The sequence below is a fragment of the Solanum dulcamara genome, chromosome 11 (assembly GCF_947179165.1).
Source record: "Solanum dulcamara chromosome 11, daSolDulc1.2, whole genome shotgun sequence".
Lineage (NCBI taxonomy): Eukaryota > Viridiplantae > Streptophyta > Magnoliopsida > Solanales > Solanaceae > Solanum > Solanum dulcamara.
The window spans coordinates 58,629,945-58,656,315 of NC_077247.1; the positions used below are offsets into that span (position 1 = coordinate 58,629,945).

A 26,371-nucleotide genomic window follows, 5' to 3' on the forward strand; every position below is an offset into this window, starting at 1 on the left:
AATTTGCAGTACTTTTTTGTCTTATCATTTTGTAATAAAAAAGGACTCAAATTAGTAATTAGAAATTTCATGTATTAGTACTGTATTAATTCTGAAAAAAATAATCTTAAATAAGTACTTGAAATTTTATTTATTACTAAAAATATCAGATATTTAAAATTGAGAATGAATTATTTAATTTAAATTTTTTTAATTATTATTTTATTAAAATTAAGAGTAAATTTATACCAATATATAATAAAAAAGATATATTTAAACCAAAAATATAACAAAAAATATATTTAAATTATTTTCAATAAAACAAAAATATATTTGACCATTTTCCGAATATTATAACCTTCAAACAATGAAAAGGGAGTAGTTCTCCCAAGTAATTATTAAAAAAGAGGAGATTAAAACTTGATTCAGTTAATAATACGTGCAACATGGAGAAGTAATCAAGTGGGCAGTAAGGAAGTGGATGTTTTTAAGTCAAAACAGAGCAGGTGAAATGGTTTATTCTTATACTAAAGTTTGGAAAAAGCCAAATCGATTTTATAGGACAGCATAATGTAGACAGTCACTTGGTGTCAGAAGTTTAAGCAAAGAGAGATGGGATTCTCATTTGTACTTCCCACCTGCCACACATCCTTAAACTGCCACTCAAAAAAATATGAGTAATTTCCTTCTTTTTCAATTTTTTACCAGAAAAGCACAGCAAAAAATAAAAATTTCAAGACAATAATCAAGTTCACTGTAGCGTACCCCCACTTGAAGAAAAAGGCCAAAAGATTCAACAGTATGGAAGATGACCCCAAAATTGGTCTGCTCTTTCTCTGGTGACGCATTCTCATTGAGAAAGTTTAGCAGTTAAGTTAATCCTTTTTTGACATATTGTGGTTTGTGGACTGATGATACCAAATCAATGGTATAAAGGTCCCACCTTCAAGAAAAACACACAACTTTTTCCAATTTGAAATAATGAGACTTTTCACATTACCCCCTTCATTCAATTTTCGCCCATCTAATTACTCTTCTTTGATAAAGTTTCACACTTTTTTTTTGTTTTTTTTTTTGATTTTTTGGGCCTATACTTAGCTTGGAATTCAATTCCTTTCATTTGGTTTCTCCTTTTCTATCTTTTACTTTTCTATCTTATTCACACTTCCACTAGAATGTTCCTCTGAACCTGCCAAGAAGAATTCCCCACTTTTTTTTTTCCTTTTGTAATTTTGCCAAGTTTTATTCTTCTGTGGAATGATGATGGTGGGGATATGGGTATCTTTAGTGTCATCTCCAATTCTGGGGGCATGACCTACCTTCAAACTGAATTTGATGCTTTGTCTCCTCCTGATTCATCAGATTCCTTCAACTTGTGCTGATTCTTTTCAACTATTTGGAAGTGAGACTCCAACTATTTGTACAATTTTTTAATTATTTTTTAACTTGGATCATAATAATTCAAATGTTTTTCTCTGGTTTGGTAAATTACACCTTAAATCAATCGTCGGTTGTCTTTGTGACGGTTGGTGGGTGGTCATTATTTTGCAGTGATGAGTTTTCATGGGACAACTTATTTAATATGAGAAATATACTATGTTGATATTACAATTTTCGAGAAGATTGTCGTTTTCTCTCAGCTGATTATGGGCTCTATTAGTAGTCATGTTGAATTTGCTATCTTTTTTCTTCTGTGCTTTTCTTGATCATTCATTCGCCTAATTTGTAGATGACTTTCTATTTGTATGTGCAGTTTCAACTCTGCTTATAATTCATGTTAATTTTGTTACTTATAGGATCAGTTTGAGATCGCTAGCAGATATGGATAATACAGTCCACAAGCAGTACCTAATAAATATCCTTATTTGGCTTTGCAGGTGTTTATTATTGGTGTCGGATTCATATAGCCAACTACAACTTGTTTGGGATTGAGGCGTAGGAGTTGTTGTACACCAGTGATATCAATTGTGTTATGGGCTGGTTAGAAAAGATATTTGGAGGTTCCACACACAGGATCTCTGGTGGACAATACCATGGGGGGTATGAGGGTGGGCAATATCATGGGGGCTACGAAGGCGGGCAATATCATTCGGGGTATGAGGGTGGGCAATATCATGGGGCGTATGAGGACAGTACAATTTGGGATGGACCAACTACATCAGTGGTAATCAGTGATTCTATTGCTAATTGCTTTAAGTTGTTCTGTGTTTTCTAACGGTTGCTTGGTGCATTACAAACTGAGCATTTTCCCAAGCTATGTTGCTGAGAAAATGCTCTGAAAGTTCTAGATTTTAAAACGAAAGTCTTTCTCTTGCTAACTGAATATGATAATACGGACTGAGTGTAGGATGCATTGTCAGATTTTGATAAAGAAGAAATTGATCGTGCCGTTGCACTTTCTCTAGCAGAAGAGGATCAGAAAGGGAAAAAAGTAATCGGTAAGTAGCATAACTAGTATTAGTTATGGATGTCTTCCATTTTATAAAGATTGATCTTCTGATGACAAAATACAGATTCTTCATTTCATTATAGAATTGTATGCTATATCTGAATAATTTGGGTAAAACTCGTCTTATTTGAGATGGTTGTGTTTGCATAAATCTGCAATTCTTGTCCTAAGTTCTTGTTTTATTTTTGAGAATCTGTGTGGTTATAAATGCAGAATCAATCAGAAAAAATGATGTTTTTGTCAAGCATGGTCAGAACATAATAGAACTTATTTATTGTTGTTCTTTTATCAGGAATTGTGTATTCAGAGGTTATATAGCATCTAGGCTAATGTATAATTTTACTTTTTTAATGCAGTTCTAGGTTATTTGTGCTTGATTGCTAATCATGTTTATCCTAATCTTCTGCCACTACCTTATAGAGAGTGAACCCTACTTGGAGGAAGACGAGGCGCTCGCCAAGGCTCTTCAGGAAAGTTTGAATGTGGAGTCATCATCTCCACCACCACCACCACCACCACCACCTCGATATGATTATGGAAGTCTCTTTCCACCAGTTTCATACTCTTTTCCGTATGGTTATAGGTAAGACCTCTTCTCTTCTTCTGGAACAGACGCATTTTGATTATTTTCCCTCTGAATTGAGTTGTAAACCTTTTTTTGTTTTTGTCATATCCTTGTTAACTTATAAACCAATCTTTCTGCGGGATCATGGCTGAGACTGATGCTTTAAATAATTAAAGAAGAATGCAAGAGGCAAAATTTGTATATGCCTTGACTTACTGACTTAGATTTAACCACTATTCAGTCAAGCATGGTGCTCGTGAAAAGCAAAGTCACTAATCTAATCGTTATAAAGTCTAAAGGATCACTGTATCATGAACTTGAGTTTTAATATGGAGATGCAAATTGGTCAATCAACTTCAGTAGTCTCACTTTGTCTACAAAGAAGAGGCGAATAAAATTAATTATCAGTATGTGATACTCTGGAAGAAGAAGAATCTATTGGCTTCGAGAAGCATAAAATCAATTAGCAATATGTAAATACTGTGGAAGAACAATCTATTGGCTTCAAGAACATTCCTGTGAAGTGGTTCTTAACAACAGTAATGCAATGAATATTAAAAAATAGCAAGTAATAACCTTTCAAATTTGCAGAATATTGTACGGGTAATAAGATTAACAATTGGTTATGGCTATTCTAATTCAATGCTAAGTATGTTTGGTACTTGAAATATGTTTGGCACTTGAAATCTGTGTTGCAGTGCTCTGAGATGTATATATACTTTAAGAACTGCTCCATCTGTCTCATTCCGTATGGCATAGTTTCTAATACTCTCTTTTAGCACGGTTTTCTCAAGATAAGTTGAAATTTGTGATATGCAGTACTCTTTATGTTGTCTCTAAATTTGTACATTTTATTTTCACCAAATAAAGGAATTGATTTCTTAAATCATAGCGCCAAATCGATGGTTTGTACTTGTAGTCTGAACTGCATTGTTCGTTTCTCTTGCATTTCAACATAGTACAGAGCTCCAGCAGGTCCTTTATGTTCTTTGCGAATAAATCTGCATGTGCCACATACTCATTTATTCATTTTGGTACCATAAGACTTTTCAAAGCATCTGGTTGCTTGAGCACTATTTTTTTCCAGATAAGTGTACTTATGTACTGATGTGTCTTGAGTGTAGGGTTTGTGCCGGTTGCAATGCTGAAATTGGACACGGAAGATATTTAAGTTGCATGGGAGCTGTTTGGCATCCAGAATGTTTCCGTTGCCATGGTTGCAATCAACCAATTTCTGACTATGAGGTCTAAACGTAGTCAAATTTACTTGAATAGGTTTTTATTCCATTGTGCTTTCAGTACCTTGACTTGTTGAAAATAAAAGCAATTCATTTCTTGTCTTTTACAGTTTTCAATGTCAGATAACCGTCCATACCATAAATCATGCTACAAGGAACAACATCACCCAAAATGTGATGTATGCAAGAACTTTGTAAGTGTTCATTCATTTTGTTTTAGTTTGACATTTTATTAGTGGTATTGCATCATGTACTTTACTGCATCCAACAGCTTCATCGTCTGGTAAAATATGTCTAACCATTTTTTTGTATTTTGCCTTCATTTTTATGTGCTTAGATTCCATCAAATTCAGCTGGTCTAATTGAATATAGAGCTCATCCTTTCTGGCTTCAGAAGTATTGCCCATCACATGAAACTGATGGGACACCTCGTTGTTGCAGTTGTGAGAGAATGGAGGTTAGCTGCTAGTATACTATTGCTACATTTTGTTTTTGGCGTTTGACAGGTTTTTAAGGATGTGAAGTCCATATCAGTCTTTAAAGATTAGCAGAACAAATAGGAATAGAGTTATAAAACCTGAATATACATCACAACCTGCGACATTCTCTTTTTTCTTGTTCTCGTTATATAATGTTCGGATTTCTTGTTTTTGTAGCCCGCAGATGCCAGATATCTGATACTCGAAGATGGTAGGAAGCTATGCCTAGAGTGCTTGGACTCTTCAATAATGGACACTCATGAATGTCAACCCCTTTATCTTGAGATACAAGAATTTTATGAAGGTTTAAATATGAAAGTAGAGCAGCAAATTCCTTTGCTTCTAGTTGAAAGACAAGCATTAAATGAAGCGATGGAAGGAGAAAAGAATGTGAGAGTTCTGCTCAGAATTATCCATTTCTTAAGACACTATACAATCACAGGCCCAGAAAGCTGTTACCTAACATCGAACTTCCATTTTTGTTTGTCTTGCTAGGGTCATCATCACATGCCTGAGACTCGAGGACTATGCCTGTCCGAAGAACAGACCATTAGCTCTGTATGAATCTTCACTTCTTCTGCACTTTCCTTAATGGCCATATACTGTTCAAAATGAAATATGTCTTGATTCAAACAAACATTTCAGATTTCAAGGCGACCACGGATTGGTGGTTATCGGATTTTAGATATGTTTACAGAGCCTTACAGGTTAATTCGACACTGTGAAGTGACAGCTATTCTAATCTTGTATGGTCTTCCTAGGTAATAAATGTCACACTTCCTTTCATGCTTAATAGAATGGTATAAAAAACATACCTCATAAGAAACTTTTACTTCACTCTTATCTGAAGGCAAATTTACTCATCACTCAGACTTTTCCAGGTTATTGACTGGTTCAATTCTGGCTCATGAAATGATGCATGCATGGTTGCGGCTTAAAGGTGAATCTTTTGATTTCGATCACACTTGAATGAGATATCCTTTTATATATTAAGATTCTGAAGATAAGTTCTCCATTCAAATGATTATTAGGTTATCCGAGTTTAAGTCCAGAAGTGGAAGAAGGTATCTGCCAAGTTTTAGCTCACATGTGGTTGGACTCTGAAATTATAGCTGGTTCTGGTAGTACTTCAACTTCTGCATCTTCCTCTGCATCCTCATCGTCCTCTTCATCACCATCTACTTCATCAAAGAAAGGGAAACGTTCCGACTTTGAAAAGAAACTGGGTGATTTTTTTAAGCACCAGATTGAATCAGATACCTCAGCAGCTTATGGGGATGGATTCAGAGAAGGCAATAAGGCGGTGCTCAAGTATGGCCTCAAGACGACACTTGATCACATCCGGCTTACAGGAACCTTCCCGTGTTAAAATTTTCAGTCATTCTGAGTGTTTCCACTTCAACGCGGATGTTCTAAACAAACCTTCTATACTAGTTTTGTAGGACCAAATAGCACATACAATTATAATCATAACACAATAATGAAAAGGTAAAGAGTAAATGCAGCAATAAGACACAGAAATGTTTAATACCACTTGTGTCTGTTTCAAGTGTATACTTATTCATATAAAGGAAATCCAAACATAGTGATGCACAAGTATATCCTTTCTTCCTGTCCCCCAAAAGGTGATTCATTTTTTGTTGGAGAAAAGGAAGATTGATCGTATAGGCCTAATTGACTCCATGTAATGTGTGAAGCAGCACATATATCGTATTTGCATGCTCCTGTAATTATATGGTGTAATATCGTGTTTGCCTTCTCCTGTAAATTGTAATTATATGGTGGTATTCTCTTATTTTTCATCTTAATCAGAGAACATTTTTGGTTGAGGAGGACTGCATTAGGATGACGGTCATAGTAAAAATAGTTTAACTATAATGAATCACTAAATTCATTGGATTGAGCAAACTGGATAGAGAGGATTCATATACGACAAGAGAGAATCATACAGACAAAGCTATAGTAACATAAAAGATGCAATTGCAACGATGAGCTCTCTCCACAATTTACTGCATATTGCAGTCCTCGTGTCTGTTTATTTTCTGCATTTTTCTTGCAGCTGAAACAGTTGATGTTGTATATTTTATTTAATCGCATCCATCAAGAACTAATATTTCAGAGCCCATTGAGAGAAAACAAAGAAAAGAGAAAAGGAAAGGGGGAGTAAATAAACAGTATAGAGGCCACAACTAAAGTCTCAACTTTACATTTAAGAAACAAAAGTTCACTGTTGGAACCTGTCTGAACATAACATATCAGCACTTATTCATTTTGTACGTAAGGTTTCTAGGTTTGTACATCTGACTGGATATTGATTAAGGTATATATTACTTCAGTTGCACTTGGTCTTCTTTCAGGTTCCATTGTCAAGCATGCTGCACATAATTTCACCAATCGAAGAACGAGATCAGTTTGTTGAATTATGTAACCAAGAGGGTGCTTAACTTGTAGCCTTGGATCTGTGAGTTCTTGAATTTTAGATTCTTTATCCATACTTTCAAGCACCGTCTCTGACAAGAGTACTTCTTTTCCATCCTGCTCAAAAACAGCCCCTTTTCCTGTCATTATCTCCAACAAAACGATCCCAAATGCATAGATATCTATCTTGGGAGTAACCTGGCTAGTTTCAATGTACTCTGGTGCCAAGTAGCCATTGTTTCCCTCGAAGAATTTCATAGATGAACTTTCCTTTCCTTCATTGTTAGCTGACCGCGCCAGGCTAAAATTTGAAATCTTGGCCCTTAGATGTCTGTTCAGTAAGATACTGTTACTACTAATGTTATTGTGCACATAGGCTGGAGCTGCGAAGTTATGAATATAATCTAGACCATCCGCGATATCTAAGGCAATACAAATTCTGGAATTCCAGCTCTGAGCCTCGGCGTTATCATCCTTGAAAAGCCATTCTTTTAAAGATCCATTTTCCATGAACTCAAAAACAAGATAGGATAGTTGATGATGCTTACAGACACCAGTGAGGCTAATTAAATTGAAATGGTTGATCTTTGCAAGGAATTTAACCTCCTTTGATATGTCTGTCCGCATCTCCTTGATGGCCATCAGTTTTCCTCGAAGGACCCCTTTGTAAACACAATTACCTAATCTTTTTCGCGAGCTGAAGTTTTCAGTTGCAGCCACCAGTTCTTCAAATTCATAGACTTTAATCATTTGATCTTCACCAACTATACTTTCCAGGACATGTTCTGGTAAATTCCTTTTTTGTTTCCCTTGTCTTCGGTTCCCAAGTACTTCACCTCTTTTGTTTTCCTTTTTATGTTTTAAGACAATGAACAAGATAAAACAGAGGACTGCAAGGGAAACACCAGTTCCTACCCCAATGAAAAGACTGCTGTATGATATTTTGTGCCTAGAAGGGTACAATATTTCTGTGTGCTCTCTCTTAATAGTCCTTGTTTGGGAGCTTGAAGGTTCTTTTGGCAGAGGAATCAGTATTGTTGTGAAAGGATAAAGAACTGAATTTTCAGATAATCCATTTGCATATGCGGTACTTTGACTACTGACACTAAACTCTGTGCTAATGCTAGAAACGTTGTCCCCCCAAGTAACCAAATGAGTCACCAGATATTTCACACCATTTCTTGACTGATCCCTTGTAGGACAGGCACATCTGAGTGGTACCCGCAAATTTAGACCCGGAAACAGATCCAGTGCATTGTAGACATTTTCATGTACAAGAGCACTGCAAGTAGATAACCCCTGATACGTGCTGGTTGCGATGAGAAAATAAGTATCATATTTGCTTGGTATAACATAAAAAGTGTCAGCTTGATAGTACTGACCTGAACATGAACAATTTACTGGAACTATAACTTCTTGGTTCTGATCCAATATTTTAGACCTTGAGATATTGTTGATGTGGACTATCTCATCAGGATCCGAAGATAGGAGTTTTGAGATGGAAGAAACAGAATTATAAGGAGATTGTGATCTAAAAATCAGGAATGATAGACAGGAGAATTTTTCACCATTGCAAGAATAGAGAAAAGAAGCAGAAGTTGTTCCTGTTTCATTAGTTCCTTCACAACTCATGACAGTATTGCCTGAATAATTTTGTTGGGCATAGACCTTTGAAGCTAAAATGATGAAACTTATGAAAAAGATAAGCGGAAAATCACCCATGGTAAGCTGTTTGCTCAGAGTCATCCAATGGCAGCTGAGAAAGTTGAGGTACATGCCCTTATGGGCACTGTAACTCAAGTGAAAACATAAAATATCCTTCAATGTGAAGTCAAACATCATATGTCATTGACAATATGAAGCCACCACATTGATGCAGACCACTTATGAAATGATGCAATATTCTATTTAAATGACATTTTCATCTAACAACCATTGCAGCCTTCCACATTTAACTATTAAACAATTAGCATATGAGGGAAGTTTCAAAATGGTGATTCATGTCATTCTCTAAAACAGAATGTATTGTATCATCAACTGTTGACCTTGGTTGATGAGTGGGTCTAGTGTGTAATTTCTGTTTTATACAGTCTTGCAAAAAACTAAGATGCAACTGCTTATAAAGGTGACGTCCATAATAAATCGAGGAAGAAATATTTTATCCTGAAAATTGAAATCACTAGAGGCCACAAGGAATTATTTTACGAAAGCAAGCTGAGATAGCAGACTCTAACTTGATCACAACTTAATATAAACAGCTACAACTCCTACTATGCTCAATTCTATGCAAGTTGGATCGGCTATTTGAATCCTCATTGTCCATATTGCTGCACTTAACCGGATGTTAGTCCAAAATGATCAAAAATTAATATACCAGTCATAAATCATTCGATTACAAGAAGTTCGAATATACATTACTCTATGCAAGTTGGATCGGCTATTTGATACCTAATTGTCCATATTGCTGCACTTTACCGGATCTTAGTCCAAAATGATCACAACTTAATATACCAGTCATAAATCATTTGATTACAAGAAGCTCAAATATACATTAAACACGTTATTCCACAGATATTTGCTTTCTATTCAAGGGTCAAAAATAAAAACAATAATAATAATAATAACCACTAGCCTGTTGTCCTTTTTGAACAAGTTAAGTTAAATTAAATTAAACAATTAGTCAGCCGGCCTTTGCCTTCATTTTGCTCCCAGATATGTATTTAGTCATCGGGTTTGAATGGTACAAGTCAATGTTCCCACTTTTATCATCTTCTTGATCACATACCTATGTCATCATCATCATGTGCAAAAGCCTTCTAATACTTTATGGTTCTTGACCAACGAATTCTAGAACTCAAAGATGATCTTGTTAATAATTAGTTTTCAGACGGCTAGACTAGTTCAATATTGTGGCATCAGTGGGAACATAAAAGTATATTCGTTCAATCAATTAGCTTTTCTTTATACTTAATTGACGTTCAGCTGATTCTACAGATTCAACATGGCTTTATAAGCCAGCATAACCCGTTATGTTCACAAGTTGTATAGTCACCAAAAATACGAGATGCAAAACCAAAAGACAGGCCCAGCGATCCATTATCACTATAAGGTAAAGCCAACAAGTTGCTGCCTTGATCTATGATTCTAGGTAGGTTTAGTCCTGTTGTTTACCAATTACCAGGATCTTTATTATTTATGAAGTCATTCTATTTTGTTAGGTTAAAGCCCGGACCTGTTTGCGCTTGGAACATATCTGGAACATGAGGAGGACAACATGCATTACACGGAGCAAGAAAGAACATAAGTAAGATAACACAAGGTGGCTTGATTGAAATGTTAAACAGATTTTTATGTAGGGTAAATGGTGCAGTAGCTCTTCGAAATTCATAAACAAGGTAATAAACTTATGCACAAAACAAATCATGCTAGATGTGGGAGGAGGAAAAACCAAATAGAAAAAACACAAAAAAGAAAACCTTACAATCATTGATCTAGGGCAATCTATGTGGTGAACCTGAAGTGCTAAATGACATTTCCCAGGAGTTTGTGGCTGTCATAATTCTTGAAACAGATTGCACAATCTCATTCGTACTAGGGCGATGTGAAGGATCTTTCATTATGCAGTTATTGATCAATCTGACCACGGCAATGGCAAGTTCTGCAGGGTACTTCCCTTGCAGAGAAGGGTCGACGAAGTTGCTCAAATTCTCCTTTGCATCTTCGTCATGAAGCACCGGGATCAACATCTCAGCCAAGTTTGTATTTGAGCCTTCATATAAAGCAGAAACTTCTTTCCCAGTGAGAATCTCCAGCAACAGAACTCCAAATGCATAGACATCCAGCTTTGGGGAGACTAGCCCATTCTCCAAATACTCAGGTGCCATGTAACCTTGGGTCCCAACGATGTGCCTTGTCAATGCAAACTCACTTTCTTGTCCATCCGCTGACCTTGCTAAACCAAAGTTAGCAATCTTGGCCCTTAAATCACCATCAAGAAGAATATTACTACCGTTTAAATCCTTGTGAACATGAGGAGGGGATGTGTAGCTATGGAGATAGTTAAGCCCTGTGGCCACATCAAGAGAAACCTGTACTCTTTGTGTCCAATCAAGTGACTTCTGTTCACCACTATGATGGCATATCCAATCACTTAATGGTCCATTAGCAGCATATTCATATACAAGATACCAGTGACCATCATGGAAACAAATTCCTGAGAGACTAATAAGATTAAAATGGTTAATTTTGCTCAGCAAATTAATTTCCTTTGATACATCACCACTCATTTTCTTTATAGCAGCAAAATCCCCATTGATCGTGCCCCGATAAACAGAACCCTTGATCAAACATGTAGGACTGAAATTTTCTGTGGCTGCTTTGACCTCTTCAAACTTGTAAACCTTAACAGATTGAGCTACGCTGGATAAAGTTTCCAAAAACTCCTTCGATTCTTCTTCAACTTTCTTATTTAGCGGTTTCTCATCTGCTTCAAAACTTCCAGAAACAAACTGTGGATCAGCTTTCTTTTCCCTTTTCCTGAAAAACAAGAAGAAAATAACCACCCCCAGAAGACACAAAGCAACAAGTCCTCCAACAACACCAGCCACAACATATATCCAAGTTTTCTTCGAGCTACTCTCCGATACAGGGACAGAAGGCGGTGTTGATGTTGTCGAGGGAGGAGGTGGTGGAGACGGTCCTGTAACTTGGGAACTCAAAGGTGGGTTCAATAGAGGAACTAATAGAGTAGTATTCGGCAAGACAGTAGGAGCAGCTTCTGATATTCTATTGGCAGCAAGAGTTTCCCTAAAGTCCACCCCAAATTTATCACTAATGAAAGAAACAAATTCCCCAGAAGCAACTAAATAAGTAAGCAGATATTTTGTACCATCATCAGTTTGGTTTTTCGTAGGACAAGCGCATCGAAGAGGAACATTAATTCTTGAACCAAGAACCAGATTATTGGCTGGTTCATTGTTCTCAGCGATGATAGAATGGCAAGTTGACAATCCTTGGAGGGTAATCATTGCAATGTTTAATAAAGTATCATCTTTTCTGACAACATAAGATGTATTTGACTGATAAAACTGACCTGAACAAGAACAAGTGACAGGAACAAGAACCATTTGGTTGGTGTTAAAGGTAGCATTTTGAGAAACTGAATTGAGCCGAGAGAGCTGAAAAGGGTCAGCACCCAATAGAGAAGAGATTGAGGCCACGGTAGTGAAAGGGGGTTGAGATCTGAAGGTCAAATAAGATTGGCAACTACGGTTAACTCCATTGCAGAGGTACCCAAAAGCAGAATTGGAGATATCTTGGATGCTGCAGTCATTTGTTCCTGTTCCAAAGTAAGGCTGTTGTGCAAGAATTGAAACAGAGGAAGAAGCAAGAATAATGGTAAAAACAAAGATGAGATGAGAATAATTCATTTTTTCAGCTCAGAAGAATCAACAAAGAGGAGTTGAAGAGATTATTGTTTGTTATATAAGCATAGCAGAAGTTTTAATCAAACACCAACGCGGCATAATAATGTCCCGCAGGAAAATTCAACGTAAATGCTTGAAGAAGGTTTTTGGAAAAAGTCAAACAAGAATAATTGATCAACCACAGAACAGAGATATAATTTGGTAGGTTGACCCTTGAAGATTAAATATTGTGTCTACTGGCAGACCCATCGCTATTGGACGTGTACTGTTACAACTTACATAACGGATGTATATATCTAACTATAAAAAAAAAACTAGACATTGCATTTGGACATTCAGAAAAAACCGGAGAATGATTAAACACCCATTCTCATTTATTCAATTTTAAAAATCCCGTGATCTCTGTTAATTATTAATGGTAAAGAGAAATAAAAAAAGATGAAAAATTCAAGAGTTGGGCTACAATGGAAAGAAATGGAGCAGTTGCTATTGGCCCACCTGAACTTTTCGCACAAGGAAAATTGTTTTGTAGGCATGAAAGCGTGTGGATTGTGGAGAGCTTTGAAGCAGCTGAACAAAATTGACCGAAGCATCAACTATTCAATTGGAGATTTTGTCAACTTCAAATCTTTTGGTCAACTTTTAGAAAAAGGTTTAAAGAAATGATATTTAATTCTTAGATATTTCTTTGATTATAAATTATTTCATAATAAATAAATAAAAATATTATTATTAAACATAGAAACTTGTCATTTGTCACATAAATTGACAAGTAGGAAAGATAGTTTTTAACAATTAAACCTGTTTGGTTGGTTGAAGAAGGGAAAAACTGAAGCCTTTATACTTGGGCTTTCTATTGTGGCCGATTAGAACCAAGTCACTGATACGGCCCATATATTATTAGCCCAAAGCGCGTTGGGATGGGCTTACGAGCTTTCCGTTTTGAGGGACCATCACTTCTGTTTTAAGTTTTAACCACTACCTGAAGGTTTCAGAGCATAGAGCTATCTGGAATGGAGATTTGCCGGCTACCAAGTCAACCGGCCGTTATTCATCTCCGGCAGGGTCAAACTGCCGGAGTATACTCTATTAAAACGCCACCGTTTTCCCCCTATATTAAATGCAGTCTAGGTGACGAATCTTGCACTAAAAACCCAGATTCGAAAAATCGAATGTTCATTCTGGGGATGGGTTTCGTAGGAAAATTGTTGGCTGCAGATTTGAAGTGCAATGGATGGTGAATAAGACTTATGCTTGATCTCCTTTTCCTCTTTTCGTACTAGTTGAAGTTGTGAAAAGAAGCAAGCTCTAAATATTTGTTTATTGCGTAGGGAAGTTACAGGAACTTGTACTAGTACTGCCCGGAAGAAGAAATTAGAGGAAATGGGGTTCCATGCTCACATATTTGACGCCAGTGAACCACAGTGAGTTTTCCAGACATCTCTCTTATTCATGTATGTTCTTTGGTCAGAAATCAGAATGAAGTCATATGGATTCACTCTTCTGTTGTGGGAAGCTTCGCCCTCAACTTTATTAACATAACAAATTATTTCGTTGCTGCAAATTTTGTCTAAAGTTGAATATGGACCAACCCGTCTGGATGCAACTAGTCATTTTCCGAATGCCTCCTAAAGTAACACACTAGAGATAAGGGAATCTCTTGGGATTTCGCTGTACATGACAAACTACTACTGCACATTAGTCAATGGCTAAAATGGTTAGAAAGTGATATGGTAAAAAGACATACTATAAGGAAAACAACAGGAGAATAATTGAATTCTTTAAAATCCAAGAAAAAAGAGGCAAATCATGTGTTTATTTAACTAGGTAGGTGAATTTAAATGATACTCCTAAGTGAATTGAAGTTTCTTTGGATTCAGTTCCTTTCCCACCGTTTTTGTAATAGCTACTTTCATCCAATAAGATCAAAGTTAGGTCGTGTTTCTTATATCTGGACTAATGTGTCCATTAATTTCTGATCTAGGGTGTAAATGTGGGTTCACATATCTAAACCTCCATACTTGTAGGCGGTTTTATAGAAGAAACACTCGACCTATTACCCCCTGTTCTGATAAGTATTTCTGCTCTATCTTTCAGAAATGAGGTCCTCGATATCATGAAATTCCACTCACATCTTCTTATCTCTGTCCCTCCAGTTTTGGGTGTTGGAGATCCGGTAAATTTACTTGATATTATGCCTGCTGTTATAGTAAGCAATATGGCATGCATAAGGCGTGTTAATCATAGAGACCTCCCATGTGAATATTTTTATTGATGGTGTTAATTGTAGACGTTCCTAACGATCTTTTCTGTCACGATATGGAAATGAGCTATGATATAAAAATAAAAGTTAACAGTAGAGAAGTTAATTATTGTTGAACAGTAGAGGAGTAAATAATTATTTCTTGTTGTCTTCCTTAAATTTCTTTTTGGTTTCTTTAGGTGTTAGAATTCTTCTTCTTAGGGACAGTTTTTCTATTATGCTCAATAGTTAGCAATATCATCAAATTGGAGATCGTTTATTTTTTGATCTAACAATAAGGTAATGTTCATGCACAGAAGCCATAAAACTTGGGACTTTCATTGTAACTATATAATCTGGAATGGAGCTGTATGATATCATGATAAACTGTCGAAGAGGTTTCTTAACTTACCTATCTACTTGCTTGAATGTCTAGTAATAGTTGTGTGTACTGCAGATGCTTCAACATAAAGAATTGCTAAAAGAAAGACTGAAGGATGGTAACCTCCAGTGGCTTGGTTACTTGTCATCGACAAGTATGTCTTTTTTTCACTAATGCAGGACGAAAGTTTGCAATTTTATTGTTCTAGATGTCTTATTTTGACCCAACACAATTATTAAGATGAACTGAAAGTCCTTGTAGATTTACTCTCCAAAAGTACTGGTTTCATTCCTTTTTCTTCTGCGTCTTCCTCTTTTTTTCCCTAATAGAAAGGAGAAAATAGACAAGAGGGGTTGCTCAGGTGGTAAGCACCCTTCAACTCCAATCTTCAGGTTTTGGGTTCGAGTAAAAAGGTGAGAGCTCCTAGGGAGGGGGTAAAAACACACAAAAAAGGGAGAAAATAGTTCTGACAATTAGGAAATTATGTTAAAGCGAGTTTACTTTTATAAGGCAATAAAAACTGCATCTATAAAAAAATTGGACTTCCCTCAAGCCATTGTTTAAACAAAGAATGTTCTCTTTTTCTCATCCATTGGAGAGATTAGTTAGTCCATTCAGGTGTTACAGCATGCCTTGAAAATAAGAACTTAAAAAACATTCTGAATTGTTTTTCTTGGCTATTCTGGAAACTAAATACAGCTGAGTTCTTATTGCTTCTTTGCTCACATCCATTAAAGTATACTCCTTTGCTGTTCTATGTTGTTAGCTACTTGTCAAAAAAATTGCATACAAATAAGATTTTTTTTTTAAATGACTTATATGGGTCAGTGTGTGAACCTATTACATTTTGATAAGTATATCTACACCTATTTCTTTGAAGAACGTAAAAACAAGGAAGGTACAAATATACTACCTCCTTCCCAATAAACTAAACCTGATTTGTCCTGCAACTTTAACTAAACTTCAATATAGTTAAATCTTTTAGTAGATTATTATATTGAGGTTGGTATAATAAAAGTGGTTCAATAAATCATTTGAAATAAAAAATTGGATTAATCGGTATGAATGATATTTAATCAAGTTAGAAACAATATGAATTAGTTAAGTTCTTCATCAAAAAAACAAATATAAATTAGTTAAGTTTGTGTTAATCTAATTGTTGTAGGGAGAAACAATTATATTAAAGGAAAGGGCTCAAGTTTTCTGGGATGCGCTTTGAAATAAATTAGGTTAGCTTATTGAGATGGAGGGATTATTAGTATACTTATGGTTTTTATTCTCAAGGTAAAACATGTATCTCATGTGACATGCTAGCCTCTTTCCCTGAATAAACGAAGGTATAGTTATTCACACTGCTATATGGTAAAACTATTTCTTTAGACAGACTATATTCGCAAAATATGTTTGTGGCTACTGATCCTGAGATTTTTTTTCCCTTTTGGACTAATAGGTGTTTATGGAGACTCTGGTGGTGCATGGGTTGATGAAGAGTAAGTCTACATTAACCAAGCTCTTTAATCTCTTTGGTGCATTCAACCTAGTCATCCTAGATTTATGTGTTACCATATTTCAGGTTTCCACCAAGCCCGGCAACTGAATTGGCAAAAGCAAGGATAGCTGCTGAGGAAGGATGGTTACATCTGGCTTGTGATGTAAAGGTCACTGCCCAAATATTTAGATTGGGTGGCATATATGGTCCTGGTAGAAGGTTGTGATGAGGACATGTTTACTCTAATTGGACATTGCTATTGTTTTTCCTCCAGATATGTTACATGTAGCACTTAGTTTAATGAAGCACTCTATGATTTAGTTGCACAATAACTTGTATTTACTAATGTTTTTATGCAGTGCTGTTGACACCATTCTCAAGCAAGAGCCTCTGTCAAAAGGTCAGAAGATGAGACTTTCTAGGCATTATACATCCCGTATTCATGTTGCTGACATCTGCCAGGCTCTTAAGGCCAGCATACAGAGGCCATCTCGTGGGTATACATTCAATAACATTACTCTTTGTTCATCCAATTGGACTGTCTTAAATGCATGGTTTATGTTGATAAAGCTTCTTTTTTCCAAGATAATTCATGTGTAGTTCTGTGTTGATCTATTCAGTTATGCCTCTAAAAGTTTGTAATATATTGACTGCATAAAATTTGATTAGAATCTTTTAGCACACTTTTTTATTTGCTTCTGCTCCAGTGGTTTCTATGTGCAATAACTTCCAGCTCATTTTGATGGGGGTACTTTTCGTCTTTCTATGTAATTAGCTTCTTAGTTTCATCTTTAATCAATTGATTGTCTGGTTTGGCATTTCAGGAAGATATACAACGTAGTTGATGATGATCCTGCTCCTAGAGAGCAGGTATTTAAGTTTGCTACGAACTTGGTTGAGGAGAAATGGCCAGGCCACGTAAGCTCCAGCAACTCTGCTGAAGAGGCAAAGTCTCTAATCCCGCAGGGAGCTTCAAGGGGAGAGAAGCGAGTCTCCAATAAACGCATTAAAACTGAACTGGGAGTGAGGCTGCTTTACCCTACATATGAATCTGGATTGAGGAGCATCATTGAGCATGTGGAAAATCCATTTCCCCTAAGTTGATTACGTCCCTGTGTGCAATTATCTGTAGTGTTTACTGATGTCAAAGGATGAAGTGGTTGAGCATTAGGATACAAACATAAAAGTAATTTTGTAGACGTGATGAAGCTCAGAATCCAGATATTCAAAAAGAATATTTGCATGACAATTTGTTATCCTTTTTATTTTTTCAAATACAGATGATAAGATAGTGATGTGACATGGTTGGCGTTGGACAATCCCGTCCGCATAGTAAGACCATGTGACATACACGATGGAGCCTTTTCTATCTTTTCTTCTCAAAATTTGGATAGATTAGATTTGGGAGTTGGGAAATTTAAGATAAACAAGAATACAGTTACGTTGTTAAGACATTAAACAAGTGGACAAATAGAATTTCCAGATTTTATTTAGGATATTACGTAGTGCTGAGATCCAATATCTCAATTCTTTTATTTATCATATATGATTCAATTTATATGAAGATGGTTGAGGTTGCCAGTCTAGGATATCTATCTCAGAAATTAAAGGTGGGTTGAGGATAAACATCATACTTTATTGTTGTTGACAATAAAGTATGTAGATAGGGATTGGTAACAAGTGTAAAATGATGGTGGGAACGTGTCATAGTCATAATCCACCAAGCTGTGCAGCGCCTGTTTGCCGCATCTATGAAAAATCTTTTGTCGCTAGCTATACTATATTATCCTGATATGATTTTTGACATATTGCAGGTCAATTAATATGTTTTAACGATAATGGTGAATTGCCCCATTCCATCGACTCTTCTGTCTCTACCTGCGATGCTCATCAAGTGGAATACACGTCATTTGTTCAAAACTGATGACAGCAACCCCTGGTACAATCGATGAGTAATAGATTTGTTATTACTTGAAGACTGATAAATATAGCAAATATTGTACAATCAGGATTGAGAATATGAAAATTACGATTAGTTGAACTTGGCCAATATAGCGTACTTAATTCAACATGACACACTCTATGCATCCTTTTACAGGAGTGATACGTAAAATCAGAAACCGCAGTTTAAGGTCCCCCCTTCAATTACTGGAGAGTTACCGACACTAATGGCAAATGTTGTTAAAACAAAAAATGACAAATGCTAGTTAAGCGATGTTGTCTTTTAATGTCTGCTGCATTCGAGCCACATAGTTTCTGTCCCGTATATCTTGTTTAGAGTTCGTCTCAAATCCCTATATAGATTTTGGATTGACATAATACATGAATTAACCCTTAAACTTGATTTCAAATTTTAAGTATAATCTTCAACTTTTATAGTGCATAAGTAGGCACTTTAACTATACATTTCTTAAACAAAAAAATATGTGAATCCCACCTGACATAACGCGTGATCGGAACGAAATTCAGGCACGTCAGGTGTAATTTTCGAGGCCCACAACTGTATAAAAAAAGTAGAAATGACAACTCTACCCTTAATGAACACCTTTTCTTTTGTTTCCTTTATTTTCTTTGTTTTTTTAATATAAAATACATGTAAAGTTTTTAATTATGTGACAGCCACTGAGTGGCTAAAAAATCTACGTGGGAGCATTTGTATATCACACAATAAGGCTGTGGATTTCGCGTGTTATTTTATTTAAGAAATGAATAGATAAAGTGCATACTTGTGCACTATGAAAGTTTGAGGTCATACTTAAAATTTGAAAGCAAGTTTAAGAGCCAATTTATGTATTATGCCTTTCGGATTTATAAAAGTATCTTTTTCGAAAAAAGTTGGGGGGGGGGGGGAGGGCTACTCTATAATATTTTTAGCATAAAATTATCTAATAATAAAGAAAACGATATGGTAGAAATAAAAATGCATACGTTGCTAGATTGTAAATACTTCAAGAAATCCCATTTATGCTACTTCAGATCATGATCATTAAAAAAAAAAAAAAAGAGAGAGATGAATTGCCATTACCTTTACACTCCTTAAAAAAACAAAACAGTTTTCACCGATTTTTTTTTTGAAATAAGCTTTGATTAAATAATATTCAAACAAATTACGTATTAAGTATTGGAAAAATGCATAAGTACTTTTGAACTATGATCAAATTTCTGCGACACATCTTAATTTAGCTAAAGTCCTATTACAAACAAAGCATAAAACGCATTTGGCAAATGCGATTTACAAACAAAGCATAAAGCGCAAAAGCAATTTACAAACAAAGAATAAAATGTGTTTGACGAATGCGTTATGACATAATACATAAATAGGATCTTAAATTTGGCTTCAAATTTTAAGTTAGACCTCCAACTTTCATAGTGAATAAGTAGGCACTTTAACTATTCTACTCTTAATAAAAAAAAACACGCGAATCAAGCGCGCCCAGAGTAAAATTTGAGGCCAACAACAGTTAAAAAAGTAGAAATGACACTTATGCCCTTAATGAATTCCTTTTATATATATATCCTTTATTTATTCAAATCAAAATCCCATTTTTTTTCTTTTCTTTCTAATTCTATACTCAAGCTTTTTTTGCTCTTTTTTTCCCCCACCATTTCTGATCTTTTTTAATGGAAATGGCTTTGAATTTTTTTTTTGTTATTGTGAAAAAAGAGCTATAATGAAGATGACTCATATGATCAAAGTTGTAAAAAAGAACGAATTTATAGTCATGGTCTAAAAGAGATTCTGTAATCTAGCAATAATAAACTTTCAAAAGAAAAAAATTAATCATACCTGGATTAAATTGATGAAGAAGAAAAGACAAACATCTAAGAATATCAACTGAAAGCACAAATCTTGAGTAAATTTTTCTTTGATTTGCGAAGAAATTATAGCTAGGATTTGCGATTTTGAGAAAATATTGAGTGAAAAGGTGAATTAGTTGGCTGTTTTATTTTTAAATTTTAAAATCTATGTGTAAATTAGTTGGCAGTCATTGAATGACTAATAAATCCACGTCACAGTGTTTGCCTTACACACATTTAGGCTGTAGGTGTCGAGTGTTTTTTTATTTAAGTTTGGGATAGTAAAAGTGCCTACTTGTGCACTATGAAAATTCACGGTCCAACTTAAAATTTGAATCAAAGTTTAAGATCCTATTTATGAATTATGTCGTGCGTTTTATAAACAAACTTTAAATTACATTTGATGAATACCATTTATAAGATGCATCGGTTGAATAGTATTTATAAACGACTTAGAAATTCCATAGACAACACGATTTATGCTCACTCTATCCTTCTCCACTTAAATATCCGACTTTTAGTGCAAAAGGAACATCAAACGTTTACTTGAAAAACACGTTATACACGTATGATCCAAGCGAGCAAAGAATTATGCTTTCATTTCTTTGTTGAGATTGAAACAATCAAACCATAGTTTGAAATGATCCCTCCTCTTACTCTTTTCCATTTAAATATCAGATTTTTGTCTGCTACACGATTTAAATCCGTGATATGAAAATTTAAATTTATTAGTCAAATAAAAAAGTATTTTTAAATCTGTCAATAATTCAGAAACAAAATTAATAATTGCAACAAATACAAAGATATTTTCAATGCTTCTCGCTTTAAAATAACATAGGGTACTATATTTTTTCAGGGTGCGGCTAATTACAGAAGGGACACAAGAAAGCGGTGGTCTAGTTAGCCGGTTTGGATAAATATTTTTTAAGCTATTTTTTTTAATTTGGAAATCACAATTTTTTATTTTCAGCTTTTTAAATCTGTTTTGCCTTATAATGAGTGTTCAAAAATATTTTTTTTATTTATTCAAATACCATAAAAAGTACTTAAAATAAGTCTATCAAAACCGTACGTGTCCCATTAAAAGAAGTTTACAGGAGTAGAAACGTAAAAGCAACGCAACAAGGTTATAGACTCTAATAAGCAGTCGAGAATGTTTTTGTTTCACTCCTATTTGTCTTGTTAGTCTTGAGTACTTACTATTCGACCTCGGAGGGGTTAATGCTATAGCCTATATATATATGTATCCCTCAGTTTAGTACTCTTCTATTCTTTATCAGTAGAAAAAAACTATATAAATTAAAATGAAGGCGCTTATGTTGTTACGGCAGCATCATAATTCAATAGCGTATTGTGTGAAAGAGAATAAACCATGTGTTGTTGGTTGGGTGAATTTGTATTTCAAAGATTGTCTTTGCAATGTCCGCGATGAATTCTCTTTCGGTTTTGGTCTTGTAAGCCTCGTATGTTGGGCTGTTGCTGAAATCCCACAAATTGTCACCAACTTTCGAACCAAATCCAGCCATGGTGTTTCACTTCTTTTCCTTCTTGGTTGGGTTGTCGGGTAATTAATTAATTTTACCTTTCATTACTCCATTTTCTTCAATTTCACAATGTTAATAATTTTTCCCTTTTGATTGAACCATAAATCTCACCATTCTATCTATGTTCGTTATGTTCGATGCAGTGACATATTCAATCTAACAGGTTGCCTTCTCGAGCCTGCAACGGTGAGCAGCTTTGAATACGTATTATTAATATTAAGTAAATATTCAATTTAATTTGGTTAATTGATATTTCTCATCTTTTGGTATTCATTTCTCTTCATGCAGTTGCCCACCCAATTGTACACAGCTGTGGTAATGCAATCTTTTTATTTAGTAATCACATGAGTAGTATTTTATTTTGCTTTCTTTGACGTCTTTAATTTAATGGTCTTGCTATGGAACAGCTTTACACAGCGACTACTATCATACTAGTGCTGCAAATTTTGTACTATGATTATTTATCTAGGTGCTGGAAACGCAGAGATAATGACTCTGGACAATTAGAGGTACAAATTAGCCTATAATTTACTGTTTAATTTATTTAATGACATGATAAACGTTGAAAGAAAGATGAATTGATTAACTTTTAATTAGGTTGAAGAAGTACTGAAGAAGCCACTGAGACCACAAAAACCAACAGATTCAGGGATTCCAATACCCAGCAGATCCGCATCACGCCGCATGGACTTCTATTTCATGTGAAACTGCTTTTTCTCATTTTTTTATATTTTTTATTTTGATATGTTACAAGTTACAACTAGCATTTTTCCCATGTCATATGATACAGGAGTAGTTGATTTATTACTCAACTATGGTAGATTAATATGAACTAAGCAGTCAGTTTTTCGTGTGGATTAATTAGACTAATTTATTGCCAAGTATTTAAATACCTGGGAACAGGTCTGCAAGATCATTGGCTGGCAGTTCAACCCCACCATTTAGGTCGAATCTGAGGCCTATAGCAAGTGATCCGTCAGCCATGGAGCTTAATCATGATTATTCTTCAGATGATGACACAGTTGATGCACCATTAAATATTTCTGTTAGCCAACCTAAGCCTATCCCGCGATCTGTAAGTGAAGTTAGGTCTATTAATTTTTGTATTGATTTGTTAGTGGTGGGGTTTAGTTTAGTGCAAGTTGAAAATTTACTGCTTCTGTCGCAACTTGCTTATAATATTGTTCACTTACTATATGTACTGTGAAATATTGCTGGTCCCAATATATGTGAAAAGCATCAAATATTCCCATAGCCATAATGCCCAAAAGGCAAGTCGAGAGAGTTTCTCTACTTTGTCCACTTCCTATATGTAATGTGAAATATTGATGGTCCCAGTATATGCCAAAAGCATTATATATATATTCCCAAAGTGATTATGCTCAAAGGGAAGTCGAGAAGCGGAGCCTCGAGGGATCTGGAAAAAAAATGCAAGTATATTACACCTAAAATTTGAATTGTGACCTCAAATGATTTTGACTTAAATTTACCGCTGCCCTCTACACCAGAATTTCCTTATTTCAACGGGATTTGACAATTTATATACTCCATAATAAAGAATCATTTTTAATATTGGAATAATTTCTTGATGAAGGAATTTAAAATTTAATTGAATCCACTTTGGACCATGTAGCTTTGCTTTTAAACCTAAAGTAATTTTATTTATTTATCCTGATCTGAGATGATAAATTTTGACAGTAGACAATTTTCAGGCAGGTTACGTAGCGTTCTTAGCAACATCGTCTGGAATGCCTCACCATACAAAGGCTTTAATTGTTGGATTTGGTGGAAGAAAACTATTACAAGTATGTTTCTTCAGTAATTGCACCTTAATATCGCGAAACTTTCAGGGCTGATTCCGGACATATTTCTTTTTTGGCAGGAGCATGGGATGGAGCACAGTGCACTTGGCCAATGTTTGGGGTGGATGATGGCTGCTGTCTACATGGGCGGTCGGATACCTCAAATATGGTTAAACGTAAGTCATGATACTTCACATTATAACTGCAACAACATGCTAGCAGTTAATATTTAAGCCCCTGTTTTGGCTGATGCAAAGTCATTGAATGTTTTTCTTTGTTTGACAGATTAAACGAGGGAGTGTCGAGGTAAATATTCCACAGAATTCTCTTCTGGACTTTTTAAAAAAGGCTAATGTGATTTCTTTTAACACCATGAACAGGGCTTAAATCCTTTCATGTTCGTGTTTGCACTCATCGCCAATGTCACTTACGTAGGGAGGTAATTTCCCTTTATTGAACTCAGTATAGTTAGCATTTCTAAATATTTTGCTCTGTTTACATATATAAGTCAAATGGTACTGAATATATGGAAATTAATTTGTCATTAAAATGCATACCACAACCTTCTACTAATTCATTTGCTTGTTCTGTTTACGTGATGCAGTATACTACTTAGATCAACAGAATGGAGTAAGATTAAAGCCAATATGCCTTGGTTATTGGATGCTGTTGTCTGCGTTGTGCTAGACTTATTTGTATCCTCACATTTCTCCATTAATTTTGTCGTAAAAATTTCTCGAACACCACATATATCTGTTCTTTACTTATGCTACTTACTAGTTTATTCATTTTTCCAAACTGTCGGGCCTTAACACAAGTACAGATCATATTACAGTATGTCTATTACAAATACTTGCGAAAGAATTCTTCTACTTCCAATGGCAATGAAGACGAAGGAGCCTACAAGAAAGCTAATAAAAAGTGAGGGCAAATTTGCCACAGCATATGGGCTGGATGGTGGCTACTCTGCTCTATACTCCTGTAAATCCTTGGGATCTCATTGCTGTAATTCCCTTCTAATTTATTTGACCTGTGTTTCCTAGTTAGTGATGAATTTACTAGCTTGTGTTCAGAAGGTGTAGAAGAATTCTGGAGGGTTCTTTTAACTCATACGCCTCTAGTTTAATATAGCTCTCGCATACCTTATAGCATAGATAATTGAACTTTGAAACGTTGCATATCATCTTAGTTTGAAATATTACATGCCTTTGAAAATTTTACAACATAGAGCTGTATCTTAATCTATAAGTGGGTATATTTCGTAAGCTTCTTTTATCGTCATGGATTAATTTTTTAATCATCGTATGCACCAAATTATTTGTTGGCCGTAAAATTAAAACAGGCAAAATTATGTCCTGCAAATGATCGGTGAAGCTTATGGCCCTCTTTCCTGGTCCAGAAAAGCTGCGTACGTAATTTTGTATGACAAGGAGAAAATTCGCAGTCTTTCATCTTTATCCTTAACTACTTGTAAACACTAAGGACAACGAATTAATGTTGGGAAAAAGACATAATTTTATCTCTAAATTTGTCTCGAAAAATCAGTTTACGCTTAGATTATTATGACGATCTATTACACACTCGTACTCAGTGATGGAGCCAGAATTCGTGTGAAGGGATTTCGAAGTATAAAGAAATAAATACGTGAAAATCCAAGATGAAAAACGAAGCTAGATGGGGGGAAAATAGTAATTTTAACCCTCTACATTTATCTTGCCTTATCATGCTACATTTAGGTTCTTCTTACTTTTACTCTACTTCATGGATCTTTTAATTTTATATTTCTTGTGCTTTTTTTTCAATGTTCAACATTATTTTGAATTTTTTTTTAAAAAATCTGAATTGGTGCCTATTCAATCATATGTTACTTTAAAACAATCAAATTTTTTTAAAATAACGTGTACGAATTGAGTTATTAGTATTATAATGGATATTCAGAAGATATATAATGACATCATTGATTTTTTAGCTCATTTAATTCAATTTACTAGGTTAGTCATTTATGAAAAAGACAAATAATGAATAAATCAAATAAGTTTAGTTTAGTTTTTAGTTTTTTACAATTGAATCGAAAAAATAGGAAAGAAATACTATAAAATTAAGAAGAAAAAAATCAATTAAATAGAATTTGTTAAAAGAATATTCACAATTTTAAAATTTCTTCATTCCATTGATTTTAATTTACTTTATTTTATATAATATTTTTTTCTAACTCAATTTCAAGCATTTAATATAATTCATCATTTTTTAAAAACAATTTATATGAGTTAGTACATGGGAAGTGAGTTATGTAGAAAGAAAATGAGCAATATAAATAAAAATAATAAAATACAAAAATATCAAAACTGTGTCTAATAAATTTACCCCATAAATTTAAATAACGACAAATTAAAAAAATAGCATAGAGAGAAAAATAATGAAAAACAAGAATAATAAAGTTTTACATTGAACCCAAAAACAATGAGGTCTTTCATTGGGTTGGAATTCTGAAAGAAGAGTGGAAATTTTTTGCACACGGCAATCGAACTCGGGCAGTCTCGCCCATCAATGAACCTGTTAA

General features: G+C 34.8%; 5 protein-coding genes across 5 annotated transcripts; 3 read left to right on the forward strand and 2 right to left on the reverse strand.

The window, feature by feature from the left end:
* The first annotated feature begins 880 nt into the window (after nucleotides 1-880).
* LOC129873152 (protein DA1-related 1-like) lies at nucleotides 881-6,518 on the forward strand. Its single transcript, XM_055948186.1, has 12 exons — nucleotides 881-1,381; nucleotides 1,857-2,143; nucleotides 2,327-2,417; nucleotides 2,849-3,011; nucleotides 4,118-4,238; nucleotides 4,342-4,425; nucleotides 4,569-4,688; nucleotides 4,888-5,100; nucleotides 5,206-5,268; nucleotides 5,356-5,471; nucleotides 5,592-5,650; nucleotides 5,742-6,518. The coding sequence occupies exons 2-12, from the start codon at nucleotides 1,952-1,954 to the stop codon at nucleotides 6,077-6,079; spliced, it is 1,560 nt and encodes a 519-aa protein (XP_055804161.1). The 5' UTR covers nucleotides 881-1,381; nucleotides 1,857-1,951; the 3' UTR covers nucleotides 6,080-6,518.
* A 382-nt stretch (nucleotides 6,519-6,900) lies between these two features.
* LOC129872972 (lysM domain receptor-like kinase 4) lies at nucleotides 6,901-10,371 on the reverse strand. Its single transcript, XM_055947941.1, has one exon. The coding sequence runs from the start codon at nucleotides 8,968-8,970 to the stop codon at nucleotides 6,997-6,999; it is 1,974 nt and encodes a 657-aa protein (XP_055803916.1). The 5' UTR covers nucleotides 8,971-10,371; the 3' UTR covers nucleotides 6,901-6,996.
* An 85-nt stretch (nucleotides 10,372-10,456) lies between these two features.
* Nucleotides 10,457-12,734, reverse strand: LOC129872973 (lysM domain receptor-like kinase 4). The gene has a single exon (XM_055947942.1). The coding sequence runs from the start codon at nucleotides 12,555-12,557 to the stop codon at nucleotides 10,620-10,622; it is 1,938 nt and encodes a 645-aa protein (XP_055803917.1). The 5' UTR covers nucleotides 12,558-12,734; the 3' UTR covers nucleotides 10,457-10,619.
* A 614-nt stretch (nucleotides 12,735-13,348) lies between these two features.
* LOC129874608 (uncharacterized) lies at nucleotides 13,349-18,814 on the forward strand. The gene is made up of 8 exons (XM_055949917.1): nucleotides 13,349-13,791; nucleotides 13,886-13,978; nucleotides 14,652-14,730; nucleotides 15,254-15,332; nucleotides 16,629-16,668; nucleotides 16,752-16,886; nucleotides 17,027-17,164; nucleotides 17,492-18,814. The coding sequence occupies exons 1-8, from the start codon at nucleotides 13,568-13,570 to the stop codon at nucleotides 17,769-17,771; spliced, it is 1,068 nt and encodes a 355-aa protein (XP_055805892.1). The 5' UTR covers nucleotides 13,349-13,567; the 3' UTR covers nucleotides 17,772-18,814.
* Nucleotides 18,815-21,627: 2,813 nt separating this feature from the next.
* Nucleotides 21,628-25,041, forward strand: LOC129873733 (probable vacuolar amino acid transporter YPQ1). Its single transcript, XM_055948900.1, has 12 exons — nucleotides 21,628-22,029; nucleotides 22,153-22,195; nucleotides 22,298-22,324; nucleotides 22,417-22,518; nucleotides 22,607-22,710; nucleotides 22,913-23,084; nucleotides 23,722-23,814; nucleotides 23,892-23,987; nucleotides 24,097-24,117; nucleotides 24,192-24,250; nucleotides 24,416-24,506; nucleotides 24,635-25,041. The coding sequence occupies exons 1-12, from the start codon at nucleotides 21,770-21,772 to the stop codon at nucleotides 24,734-24,736; spliced, it is 1,170 nt and encodes a 389-aa protein (XP_055804875.1). The 5' UTR covers nucleotides 21,628-21,769; the 3' UTR covers nucleotides 24,737-25,041.
* The last annotated feature ends 1,330 nt before the right edge of the window (nucleotides 25,042-26,371 follow it).